This window comes from Desmodus rotundus, chromosome 13 (assembly GCF_022682495.2).
Source record: "Desmodus rotundus isolate HL8 chromosome 13, HLdesRot8A.1, whole genome shotgun sequence".
In the NCBI taxonomy this organism is placed as follows: Eukaryota; Metazoa; Chordata; class Mammalia; order Chiroptera; family Phyllostomidae; genus Desmodus; species Desmodus rotundus.
This window is the reverse complement of record NC_071399.1, coordinates 53,607,544-53,621,981: the sequence shown is the minus strand read 5'-3', so window position 1 is coordinate 53,621,981 and position 14,438 is coordinate 53,607,544. Positions and strand designations below refer to the sequence as shown.

Sequence of the window (14,438 nt, the reverse complement as noted above, 5' to 3'; positions counted from 1 at the left end):
GAGGTTAGGCCCTGCCCACAGGTGGGGAAGAAGGCAACCTGCTGGCTGGTCTGTGTGGTGGAGGAGATAGAAGCCCTAGGGCAATGGTTTTCAACCTTTTTCATCTCATAATACACACGAACTAATTAATAAAATTCTGTGGCACAACAAAAAATATATTTTTGCTGATCTGACAAAAAATAGGTATATTTTGATTGATTTAAAGAATAGTAACACAATTACCTACCTTTTTTCTCCAAAGTGACTTCTAAAAAAATCAGGTGCCTATATTTGTATATAAGGATTTCTGGTACCAAGGGTTAGCCAATCAGGCTCAACCTTATTATACGACATGTTCAATAAGATGCAACTCTATTATCTGACCTATATATTTATGGTTCAAGACAGGGCATTCACACCAGACAGCTATTGTTGTGTTGGTTGTTGTCATTTTTTTTATTTGACAGTCAAAGGGAAAAGAGGCCAGTGACCCAAGTCAAGTATTACATGTTTTCAAAATTCCTGTAGCACACTGGTTGAAAATTCCTAGAGGAAAGCCCTAGAGGAAAGAGCTTCATACTGTCTTTCATTTCTCTTTGGCCTCTGATGTAGGATTGATGCTGTGGTTTGATATTTAGAGGACATTATCATGGATGATGAGTTCTAGTTATTACAGAGAAATTTCATGGACAACTACTATCAGGAGTTTGAATACAGATAATTGAATAAACTCACCTACATGCCATTTTTAACACCTATAGTTTGGATAAAAAGTATATTAAATAATGGCTGCAGGAGCAGGTTCCTAGATTTAACATGGCGGCTTTCACAACAATATAAGAGCACCATAAAGATGAAGTGGCTGATGACATACTTTATATGCTGCTGATGTGCACTGATTTTCTGGCTTTTAAAGAAACATTTCTGGACTACAGAGCAGAAAAAGGCCAGGAGTGGACTTAAGTAGTGATTTGGTGGCGACCGCATTTTGTAAATTATTCTCTATGCCAGTTTCCCGGAACAATCTGCAGCACTAGGTCTCACCTCCAGGCAATGAGACTGTTCTGGCCATTGCAGTCCAGTATATTGTAAAAGCCTTCAGATAATGACAAAAGTATGGATCTTGGAAAGGCTGGCTCTGTTCTGCAACTCTTCATTAAGTATTGATGGTTTAAAAAAAAATTACCTGACCCTCCTGGGACCTATTTCTTCAGAAAAACCTGTGTTCAGTAACCCTGCTACTCCTCCCCCAAGTAGACAGCTCTTTCAGGGGCTTCCGAGCCAGGCTCCACTGGAGCAAGCCCACACCCAGCATTCCACCTGGGGGGCCTCCCCCAGCATACATGTTGATGTGTCAGTACCCACATCACCACCCTCTCTGTCCCAGGCTTTGCATGAGTCTTTTTGTGCACATACAGCTTTTTCCATGCATCAAAATTTCAGTCCTCCAGCCTAAATGGGGTTTTTACTGTTTGGGAGTATTTACCTAGGATGTTACTCAAGCCAATAGTCTCTCTTGAGAGTTCTGGAGCTCCCATTGTCACAGCTAGTCTTGGCTGTAGGAAACAACTGAGAGGTGTCCTTTACTTAAAAGCTACATGTGAAAATTAATTCCTAGTCTTAATTTGCAGTCCCTATATCTCTGTCTTCTGCTGGTCATGATGTAGTCCCAGTTTCTAGAACTCTCTTTTAAGCAATTTTGAAAAAATATAGGTGAATATTTACACTAACCTAAGTGGATATAACATTGGAACTTCCACAATCACCCACTTCAACATCAAAGTATCATATGCTGTGTTTTTTGTTCGTGCTATGAAAGCAAAAATGCTATGTCAGCACTGCTATTTTCTTGGGTACCAGTGAATGTGTGCTTATACTGAAAGCAAGCTAAAGGTATCTTTTTCTCCTTTACTTATAGCATGTTAAGTGTTTATGCAGGTTTGCTTAAAACCCTTTATGTATATATCAGTTTGTTCATTTTTATGCTGGGATAGGGGCTCTGCAATTCCTTCTTCCTGTCAAAATCTTTCTACCAAGATGGTGTTCTAATTGGTCTAGCTCAGCAGGAATAGGACATAGCAAACAGCTCATCTATCTGCTGCGATTGAGCACAGCAGTTTTCAACCTGTGTGTCGCAGGAGGCACACTGATGTGCCAGAATAATTTCTACAACATGCAGTACCTGACTATTTAGTCGGGGACACTGACCTCTTTTCCCTTAGACTGTCAAATGAAAAAATGACAATAGCCAGTACAATAGCTACATGGTGTGAATGAATCAAAATTTTGCCCTGGCCAGTGTGGCTCAATTGGTTGGAGCATCATCCTGCAAACTAGGTGCACTTAGTCCCCAATCAGGGTGCACGCAAGAGGCAACCAATCCTTGTTTCTCTCTCACAACGTTTCACTCCCTCTCTCTCTCCCTTCTTCTCTCAAAACAGTAAGCATATCTTGGGTGAGGATGAAAAAAATATATATATGTATACACACACACACACTTTTGATCAGATTGGCAAAAACTGTATTTTTTGGTGTGCTGAAGAATTGTATTAATTAATGTATGCCACGAGAATAAAAAGGTTGAAGATTGTTGGCTTAGCATGTTTGATAGAACATTACTGACTATAAAAGATGGATGTCATAGCTCTAGAAAGAAAAATCATAGTTCAATTCCCAATGTGTACCTTAGATTTGTTTTTAAGTAAAAAATAAGAACCTGTACTGACTTTTCACTTGGTTATTTTGGTTTTAAAGGATAAGCTACAGGCTATATGTTTTCTGTACTAATGTAGTGCTTATTAAAAACATTTGTGCTGTAAAATTAAAAAATGGTTACAAGCAGCTAAAATTGCTTTGGAGGTGAGAATATAAAAAGTTGATTCCAAGGGAAAGAGGCAACTGCCCAGAGTAGGATGGTTTCTGAGAAAATGTGTCAAAAATGGAGGGAATGGCATGCAACAGTATCTGTTCCCTACACTGTGTCTTGGACTATGTTTAGTCCACAAGGTCAAAGAAATGAGAAACAGGAGCTGACGGAATGGGTGACCAAATGGCCCAGAGTTGAGGACACAAAACCTATCGCCTATCTGGTACTCTAAGACTTGGCAGTTTCTGTGTACCCTTTTTTCCTTTGTTAAAAAACTGGTTTGTATATATTTAGCCATCTCAATGGTTCTAAAAATAACTTATCAATTAATTCTCTTAAGATGGGTAGTCACATTTTCTATAAATAATTTTGCCTCCTAATGTTTTATCATATTTGTTATAATGAATATTCTTTTAAAGTTGTAATGATGAAAAGGTACTGAAATTTTAAAAAGGATATGGGAGATCTCTAGGGACCAGGAACTCAGTGTCCCGGCATTGAAAGAAATAATTTGCTTTAGGGTAAAGTCATAAAAATCTAGGTCTGTGTTGTCTAATACAGTAGCCACAGCTATTAAAAAGTGCTTATGCAAAATGAGGTGTGTTATAGTACGTGTAAAATACACACAGAGTTTCAGACTTGGTGTGAAAAAAGAATGTGAAATATCTGACTTTTAACACAGTATTGATTACTTGTTGAAATGATAATATTTTGGATAAATTGGGTTAAATAAAATAGGTTATTTAAATTAAAAAAGAATGAAAAGCTACAGGAGTTACCTGATTAAGAGGATAGAGTAAGGTAAAACTGCTAAGAAGCATGCAACATAAAATGATTCCAAGAGTACAAATCTAAAGCAGACTGCAGAGGTTTATATTCTGGGCATTGCATTTAAGGATTTCAAAGATAGGTAAACTACCCTGGCTTGTGTGGCTCAGTGGAATGAATGCCGGTCTGCAAACCAAAGGCTTGCTAGTTCGATTCCCAGTCAGGAGTCGCAGGCCAGGTCCCCAGGTAGGGGCATAAGGGAGGCAACCACACACTGATGTTTCTCTCACTCTCCTTACCTTTCCCTCTCTCTAAAAATAAAATAAAGCAAAGTCTTTTTCAAAAAAAGACAAACTTTCTTTTAAAGTTTAAAGGACTGTCATATTGCTGCAAATTTTTTATATTTCCAATTTCTGAACATTAAAACAAATTTAATTAAATAATTTCAGTTTATAACTCATTCATCGTGTTTTATATTTTTTCCTCATTTCAGTACAGACTGGTAAAAATGACATCAGGCAAACACTAGTTTAATAAGCAGTGAGAAGCAAACTGTAATTTAAAATTAATCCTAAACCAAAATTAAACAAATTATTTGCTAAATTAGTCTTTTACCCTTTTGAAAAACACCAATGCTACTTTATCATTTGAACTTTTAAAGTATTGAAATAAATTTAATTCTTTAAGGTTTTCAGACTAGAGGCACATAGATACAAAAAATAATTAAGATTATTCTAAATATTACAAACAGTAGTCCTGAAAACCACATTATATTGAGCATTTGTTTAAAACCGTGCTAATTATGGGGTAGAGGGGTGGGGAGAAAATGCAGACAACTGTAAATAACAACAATAAAATAATTTTTTAAAAATGTGCTAATTGTAAACCTAAGATAAAGGTGCTTTCCTGTCAGGAAGGGATTTCAACACTGCTAGTTGTGTCACTCAATGCCTAAGTAAGGGCTTCACATTTAGCAGAAACACTAAATTAAAGAGATCAAAAGACCTGAGATCTAGTGCTAGTTTTATTTGTAACTAACCATGTACAGATCACTTATCTTTAAAATAATGATTAGCATCTATTCCCTATTCCCAAAAACATTTGACCAAAGCAAAAATCCTTCTCAAGAAAGCCTCTTTGTAAACCAAGATTTTACTACTAATTAGCTGATAGCTATCTTAAAGGTTGAGAATGAGAATTTAGAGAATTTATCTTTTATCAGTCAGTTGCATACCTTAATTCTGCAGATGGATAATCTGGTTGAGATAAGCATTGTCCTATTTCAACCTTACAAAACAAAAAGCTATCGACAAGAAGTTAGGAGTGAAAAAAGTTAGCCCCCAAAAATACCACTACAAAGTAATTGCTTTCTATGTTAAGAGCAGTGCTTTTACCTTCCCTGTTATCAATGAACACTCCTCAAGACTACCAGGGTATAAGAAATGTTAGCATTTGATCACTAGAGAATAAATAGAGAAAAGGAATTAGCATACTACTGAACAAAGATTCAAAATAATTCTAAGTGGGCATAAAAAACTTTATAGACAATAAACATCTGTATATGTACACCATTTACCATTATAGGTATTATGAAAGTCACATATATTTACAGACCTCTTAAAAGGTAAGCACCTATATGTTCTTATATTTAACAATGTCGATCTTGTGCAGTTTAGTTTCTATTTCTGGACTTTCCCTTACATTATGGTGATACACGAAAATAAATAAATAAACATTAAAAACAAAAACCAAAGTTTGGAGTATTGGTTCACAGAGAACTATAGAACAGATACAAATACCCTAATAAAATAATCATGCATACCACTGCTTAGGGAAATATTTTAGAGGAAATGTACTTTCACTGTTGCCATCATCCACTTATGTTCTTTAACTGTCAGCTTTTACTACAAAAATACCTTCAAGCTGATAATCATTTATAGTAACTTACAAAATTGACAAAATATTTCAATGCTACACAAAACAGTTCTATACACAGCTTAAAGTTTTAACTTTCTCTGCTGACCCTTGATTTTATAGTTTATGGACACAGTAACTACTGATCTCAATGAAATATTTTTTTTAGATTATACATATTTTCAAAACCAGTTATTACCTCACAAAACAGTAAGAATAAATCACTCCCTGCTGAAGAATCCTCTAAGACAAACACCAAAAGTATACAGCCAAAATATTTCAGGACAGCATATAAACTTTTTAAGACAGGGTATGACCAATGGATAAAATTTATGTTACCCAACGATATGTCCAGTGAAAAAAAGGATTGTTTCTCTGATTCAATGAAATATGTATCAGGTTATATATGAACTTACAAATCACTTCTTTTTTTTTTTTTGGTGGGAGGGTTTAGAAGGGTATTTAAATAATTGGTGACACTACTAGAATGGATGTTTTTGAAGACAGAAAAATGGTAACGTTTAGCAAAAATACGTTTTATATTTCAAAATTAGAAGCTAAATTTCTTTTAAAACCATGGAATCCTTATTTTTTTTTTTTTTACTTTCTTTGAGCTCTTACACTCCGCCCTGTATCAAAATGAAATCACTATTTAATAAGCATTATATGTTCAAATTATTTCATTTGCAAAAGGGAAGAAAACCAAACCCAATTTTAACAAACTATAAATACTAAAAGCTGATTACAATAAAATTTGGTAAATTTACTACTTTCATTATTCTGAAGGAAAATATGACCCTTCAAAATCCTATTAACAGTTTCTAGTTCAATTTTCTATTATAAAAATTAAAGTTAAATTCCTGTGGCACTAAATTAAAAAGTTAACACACTATATAACTAAAATATAAACAATGCAACTAATAATATAATGCTCTGCTACAATGAATACTTGAACAATGAAAAAAACCACCATGCATTCTAATTAATTATGTATTTCATTGTTTGCACATTTTAAACTCTATTTTAACACAGTAAATTATTATATAGGTTGATTTCATCAGCTTCTTAAATTCAAACATCAATCAGCCTTTCTATATCAGATCTGTGGACCGAATCAAATTTTTTTTCAGGAAAAGGAAAGAATATTTTTTAAGGATATATTACATAGCAGTAGAAACATCTTAGTGTTTCAAAATATTTACAAAGAACCCCGCTGATCCTGTGCATTTCGCTGAGGTGCAACCTGTACCCAGACTTCATCATCAGAAAAAGAACTTGAACTTCCTGACTCAGAGTCCAGCTCACTGAATCCATCTAAGTCCCAATCATTACTAGACTCACTCCGTGCATCATCTTCCTCAGTGATGAAACTCTGACCAGGTTCAAGGCAAGAAGGATAAACACGAGCACAGAGGCAAATAAAGCCAGAGTCAAACTGTAAAAGACCTAACATAGTACCTATATTAATCCACTGGTCTTCCCTAGTATCATATTCATATACAGTCACCCTGTTTTTTTTCCATTGTGGGGTGGTAGAAGTGATGAGGAGCAACTTTTGACCATGACTGACAATCTGATAGTTGTGGATCTCTGAGAACAAGGGAATATTACTAATCCTCCGCCATTCTCCCCTGGCTGGGTTATAGACCTTCATGACTGGGATGTCACAGATGCAATAGATTTCATCATTGAAGACACAAGCTTCCTGAAAATCACTACGTTTAAGAGAAGCACAGTTCAACCACATATTGTGGCTAGGATCATAGCAGAGCATGCGCTTACTGTTCACAGCATAAAGGTAGTTCTGAACCACTATGAGTTCAAAGGAATAGAAGGAATGGGGTACAGGAGCCACCAGTGCCCACTGGTTCCTCTGAACACTGTAGCATTCCACTTCCTTCAATTTAATTCCAGTGATAGGGTCTCGCCCACCCAAGATGTAAATGTAGCCATTGAGGTAGGCCACATCCATGCCCTCACGACAGAGCAAGCGATCTGCAAGTTGCTGCCAACTATTCTGGGCTGGTTTATACACCCAGAGGTGTTTCCTGGGCTGGGCAGCCAGATAGATGTCATGGTCTGGAGAGACACAGACAGCAGAGGAGGTGATAGTCTTAGTGTGAGCCAAGCTGGCCAAAGGTGATGGCATTGTGTAAATGTCCCCCGAGTACGGGTCATAGCACAGAAAGGGATCTTTGGGATGTCCAAAGAAGATCACCATCTCCTTGGCACACATACCCAGCCGCTGGGGTGGATTTTCTGCTGCTGATACAATAGAGCTGCTGCTGCTGCTGCCGCTGCTGTCAGGCTTTGGCACCACAGACTTGTACAACATGTCACCATATCGCATCTGCAGAGCTCCTTCAATAAGGCCGAGACAGTACTTCTTCACAATGGGCTTGGTCAACAGCCCTTCCAGGTAAGCCTGATCTTCATTAGTGAAGTGTGTCCAGCGGACACACTTGAAGACTTCTGCAGCACAGGGACCCCGTTCCTTGGGAGCCGCCTCCAACCACTGCACAGCAACGTGACACACTGTCCGTTCACTCTCGATGTCTAGACTATCCAGGCGCAGGACAGCCAGCAGCTGGGCCAGAGTCAGATCTGCCAGAGTCTCCTCCCGAATCGGACCCATCCGGCTGAGCTGCTTGAAATTGTGGGCTATAAAAGACTGGGCCTGTGATCGCAGTTTATGATGGTCGAAGGCATCGGCGAACTTGAGGATGGCGGTGCAGTTAGCCAGGTCAAGGCGGCGGGCTAGGAAGGAGGCACAGGCTTCCCGCACGTACTCGAGCTGTAGCATGTCAGAGGCGGCATAAAGGCGCTGCACGTTGGCTTCACTCAGCGACACACGACCCGTGTAGCAGTATTCGACCAACACCTCAAAGGACTCGGCATCCACATCGTGCATGGTCACATTCGCCTGCTGGCTCTCGTACATGCCGCCGGTGAACATGCTCTTGAAGTAGGGACATGCGGCAGCCAGCACGTTACGGTTGCAGGAGAAAAGCCGGCCTGTGCCAGGCCCACTGCCAGGCGTCACCACCTCGATGGTCACATCACACAGCAGCCGCGCATCATAGAAGGACTTGAGCTGTGCCAGCAGGGCTGCAGAATGAGCCGTATCCTTCAGCTCTTCCGGCCCCGTGAAAAAAGCCGAAACCGAGGGTTTAGAAATCCTCTTGGGCCGCCTCCCACCACGGGGACTGGCAAGGCGGCGGGAGCGCGGGGCGTCTTCCCGGGACTGCATGGTGGAGATGGCGGCAGGTGCTGAGGCCGAGAACCGTTGCTGAGGCCGGGCTCTGGCTTCTCCTCCCCCAGCTCTTGCCGGTCAAAAAAAAAACAAAACCAAAAACCGAGTCCCTGAGTACAGGGTGTAGCAGGGGCCGCACCTACCTAACTCAGCCCTACACTGCGGTGCCGCCTCCCTTTATCGCGTAGGGACTGCCTGACTCACCCTCTTCCAGTTCCACGCCCTTTCTCCGCCTCAGCTCAGCTCGCCCTCACTGAACCCGGTGGGCGAACCCAGAGAGCCCCGCCGCCGCGCTGGTGACACTGGTTCAAATCCTGAACTGCAACTCCCAGATTGCCTTTCACGCCCCAAGGTATGCCGGGGCTGATGGGTAAAAGCCGCTTGGCATGGTGGGAGTAGTAGTTTGAGTAATATCGCGAAGTTTTTTAGGTAGAACTGCTTTGGCTAGCAGAATTAGAAAAGCAGGCCACAGCATCCAGGGAGAGAAGATGGGCTTGGATGTTCCTGGTTCTTTTATTCTTTAGTCTAAATTCCACACTCTTTAGCTCTCAGTCTAATCACAAAAGAACAAAAATAACGACCAACCTCTCCAGTATGTGAACTGCTCATTAAACCAAGAGGAAAACCAGACATAAATTACGATATTCTCTAAGGTAAACACAAGCTGTGGCACATTTACTGGAACAGTGGAAGTAATTTAAAGAAAAAGCACCTTTGCGTTACATTTAGGAGCACAGATTAATTATGACATGCTCAGAAACCATTAATATGTGTGGATGCCTATCAAGTAATTGTCCAAACCCACCATTCATAAGAAAAACAGAAAGGTTCTTGCTAGAAATTTACATATACAAATTTGAAAAGTTCATTTCTAAACTCTGCTGTGATTTATACTCCCACATTTTGATAACTTGAATTATGTATTAAAAACATACTTTAAAAATACTTGTCATTATAATATGCTTTGCACAATAATGTGTTATATTTCTTGCTGGGAATTCATTATTAGTATATATGTATAGGACACATTCAAATGTATCGAGAAATGCAGATGCATTTATTGGTAACAAACGAAATAAATGAAAAAAAAGAATTAGAAAAGCATTATTTCTAGATTTGATAGTTTAAAGCTTCGGCTTTGAAATCGAGACTAAAAGCCCCATTTTAGTATTCATTAATTATGTCATTTGTCTTTAAGAACTTTTCTGTCTTTGTAAAATAAGGAAAATGTTATTCATAGGGTTGTGTTTGGATAGAATGAGATAAATTGCATAAGAGACAAGTTTCAGTAAATGTTTGTTGGTTAGAACAGTAATTAAGTGGTTACATCGTGCCTGGTATGTAAAGATTTAATTATTGTTAGTTTTCCTTTCAGAATTTATAAAAATAAAAATAAGACACCCCCTTATTTGAAACAATGAGCAATTTCTGTAAAGGAATCTTCCAGTTTTTCATGTTGCTTCTTTTGAAAGTTTGTGAAGGGCATTTAACAATAGTTTCAATACTAAACAATATGCATAGGTTAAGATGTCTCAGAAAAAATGAGGTCCTAGAGAACAGCATTTATAGATGGCCTCAAATACCCAAATCAGGGATATAGTTAGATTGGGCCAGTATCTTACCAAATCAACACTTCGTCTCCTAGGGAACGCGATTACTTTTATAGCCTCTTAATATGAGAGTTTTCAAGTTGTCTAATACTGCTCCTTTCCCTTTCTAAAAATCAGTTGAAGATTCTGAAATTGTTTTTTAATTTCTGTGTTTGGTATGTCTTTATTTTTTACTCTAACTTAAGCAATGTTCTACCAAACTCCAGTTTTTAGCATTCCAAGCTACTGTAGCTGCTTTAGAAGTTGTCAAATACTTCACCATCATTTTTTATTCCCGTTATGAATGGAACATTTTTTGGGAGATTTTAAAAAATTTTTATTGCATTTTTTTACATTACCTTTTAGTCCCCTTATGCTCCTCTCCCCTAGCAATCATCACACTTTTGTCCATGTCCATGAGTCCTTTTTCCCTTTTGCTCAATCCCTCCACCCCCCTACACCGCCCCCTGGCCAGCTATAATCCTGCTCTCCATCTAAGAGTTGGTCACCATTTTCCTTGTTAGTTCAGTTTTTTCATTAGATTCCACATATGGATGAAATCATATGCTACTTGTCTTTCTCTGACTGGCTTATTTCACTTAGCAAAATGTTCTCCAGGGCCATCCATACTGTTGCAAAGGGTAGAATTTTCTTTTTATTGCTGAGTAGTATTCTGTTGTGTAAATGTCCCATAGTTCTTTTATCCACTCATCTGTTGATGGACACCTGGGCACTTCCGTATCTTGATGACTGTAAATAATGCTGCAATGAACATAGGGGTGCTTATATTCTTTCCAATCAGTGTTTTGAGTTCCTTCAGATATATTTCCACAAGTGGAATTGCAAATCCACAAGTGGGTCTAAAGGCAAATCCATTTTTAATTTTTTGAGGTACTGTTTTCCACAGTGGCTGTACCAGTCTGCATTCTCACCAACAGTGCAAAAGAGTCCCCCTTTTTCCACATCCTCACCAGCACTTGTTGTTTGTTGATTTGTTAATGATAGCCATTTTGACAGGTGTGAGATGGTATCTCATTGTGGTTTTACACTTTGGAAAAATACACTTTGGAAAAATGTGTATTCAGGTCTTTTGCCCATTTTTTAATTGGGTTGTTTATTTTTTGGTGTTGAGTTTTGTAAGTACCTTGTAAATTTTGGATAGTAGCCCTTTATGAGATGGATCAGTGAAATGTTCTCCCATTCTGTGGGTTGTCTTTTTATTTTGTTGATGATTTCCTTTGCTGTGCAAAAACTTTTTAGTTTGATGTAGTCCCATTTGTTTATTTTTCTTTTCTTTCCCTTGCCTGGGGGTATATATCTGATTAAAAAATGCTATGAGCAATGTCTGAGATTTTGCTGACTTGTTTTCTTCTAGGATTTTTATGGTTTTGTGTCTAACCTTAAGTCTTTGACCCATTTTGAATTTATTCTTGTGTGTAATGTAAGAAGGAGGTCTAGTTTCATTTTTCTGCATGTATCTGTCCAATTTTCCCAACACCATTTATTTGGACTTGTTTTTTATTAGGAAGTTTTTAATATTGGGTTTAGAGGGAGGAATGAGGAGAGAGAGAGAAAGGCAATGTGAAAAATAGTGATTTGTTGTTCTGTTTATTGATGCATTCATTGGTCAATTCTGGATAACACTCTAACCAACTGAACTCCCTAACCAGGACCTTTCATTAAGAAGTTTTAATGAGAATTTTAAATTAAAATATTTTAACAAACAGACCTTGTATTGTACAAAAGCACAAGATCCTCAGAGCTTGGTATTCATATATGCCCTGACATTTCTTAATTTTATATAGTAGTTATACGCTTTACAAAAAATATACATACTTGTGTGTGTATATGTGTGTGTATATGGGCGGAACCCCCAAAACTCCAGAATTATCTTCTGGCGGTCCCTTGTAGTAGAGGCTCCCCCCGCTAGATGAGTGTTCTAGGAATCCACCTGTATCAGTGCACCCGCTGACGTTGTTGTGACAGGGTGCATTTGGCTTCAGTGAATTTTTTTTGAAAATTCTTTCAATGAGTTTGCCCATTTCATGATGGCTGATTTACGATGCATCTGCCCACACTGTACTGAGTGTTCAGCAGTTTTTTATCCAAAACAGCAGGACACCCTTGCCCTACCCACCCTATTCATCTGATCTCAGCTCAAGCTACATTTTTGTTTGTTTCCATGGATGAAAAAAGTACTCAAAGGGAAATGTTTTGCCTATATGTAAGAGGTAAAACAAAAAAATGGCAGAAGCACTAAAAGGCATCAAAATTGATGAGTTCAAAATCTGTTTGGAGCAGTGGAAAGTGTCTCAATAGGTGTGTTGCATCAAATGGAGAGTGCTTTGAAGGTGACTGAAGTTTAAATATGTGAGAATAAGTGCACATTTTTTATAAATAAATTCCCTTTGTGGGGGGAGGTCCCCTTCATTTACATATATGCGAATATATAAATAATTACCATTGTCTGCTAGTCGAATTTTCAAAATCAAGTGCTTACTGATGCTTTTATAAGTTAGACAATTTTTATTTAAAAACCAGACTGCTCCTGCTGCTAGTTTGCCATGTGTTACCTTTACATAATGAATGAAATCTTGGGTATTACACGAACAGGTGGGTAATACATAGCAGGAGAATAACTCTAAAATTGTTTTTCTCCCTTTCCTATTAGTTGAAGTGGGTCTACTGGAAATACTCCAAGTAAGACACTTTAAACTAAGTGAGTCTCTGGGTTCCAATATCTCCTGTATACCTCTGTTGTGTATCCATCAAATACACCAGACAGAATTAAGTCATTAGTAACACTAATTGCTTTTTTACCTGCACTAAACACCAGCAGGTGGAAAAGCAACTTAATTTTTTAATATTGGTAAAATATACCTAACATAAAAGTTATGGCCATTTTAACAATTTTTTCAAAATCATTTCTTTGGCATTAAGTACATTTACATTATTTTGCAACTATCACAACCATCCATGTCCAGAACTTTTTTCATCTTGCAAAACTGAAATTGTGTACCCATTCAGAGTAATTCTTTCCTTACTCTCCAAAACCTCTTGTGTATTTGAAATGTGGCTAGTGCATGTGTTTAAATTTTAGAAACACAGAATTGGTATCACTGCAATTCAGTGGAGAAAGAAAAGTGTTTTCAACCAATGGTGTTGGAATAACTGGATCACAATTGAAAATAAATATTAACCTTAACCCCTACCTTATACCAAAAAAAAAAAAATAATGTGACATAGTTCTTTTTTTAAAATTTTTTATTGTTACTCAAGTACAGTTGTATGCCTTTTCTCCCCATCCCTCCACCCCACCCCAGCTGAGCCCACCTCCCTCCCCCGCCTCCACCCTCCCCCTTGATTTTGTCCAGGTGTCCTTTATAGTAATTCCTGTAATCCTCTCTCCTCACTGTCCCCTCCCCACTCCCCCCTGGCTATTGTTAAATTGTTCTTAACTTCAATGTGTGACATAGTTCTTAATAATCTTCTGATTATTAAGAGAAAAATGTAAATCTTCTAAAAGAAAAGTGAAAAATGCAAATCTCATAAAAGAAAACATACAAGACTATCTTTGTGACTTTGAGGTAGGCAAAGATTTCTTAGGACACAAAAAATGCTAACATTAAACAATTTAATAAAAATAACTTCAACAAAATAACAACAAAATATGCCATAAAAAGCAGTGAAAAGAAAACAAAAAGACAAGCCATGGAATTGCAAAAAATATTCACAATATATTTAGCTAACAGCCAATAAACATATGAAAACCTGCCCTTTATCATTCATTACCAAGTGAATGTAAGTTCAATTCACAAGAGAACATTGCACATTGCTAGAATGGCTGAACTTAAAAAGATCAGCAATGCCAAATGTTGGTGGTGCTAGGGAGCCACTGGAAATGTAAACCGGTATATCCCCTTTCAAAATCTCTTTGGTAGTTTCTTTGAATGTAAAATGGCCAAAAATTTCACTCCTAAGCATTTGCCCAAGGGAAATTAAAACATATGTTCCCAAAAAGACTTGTACAATAATTTTCACAGTAGCTTTACTCTTAATAGCCCCAAAC

At 37.9% G+C, this 14,438-nt stretch overlaps 1 protein-coding gene across 1 annotated transcript; it reads right to left on the bottom strand.

Moving 5' to 3' along the window:
• Positions 1-3,732: 3,732 nt before the first annotated feature.
• Positions 3,733-9,097, bottom strand: KBTBD7 (kelch repeat and BTB domain containing 7). Its single transcript, XM_024567352.4, has one exon. It carries the CDS (start codon positions 8,775-8,777, stop codon positions 6,726-6,728), a length of 2,052 nt encoding a protein of 683 aa, XP_024423120.2. The 5' UTR covers positions 8,778-9,097; the 3' UTR covers positions 3,733-6,725.
• Positions 9,098-14,438: the final 5,341 nt, after the last annotated feature.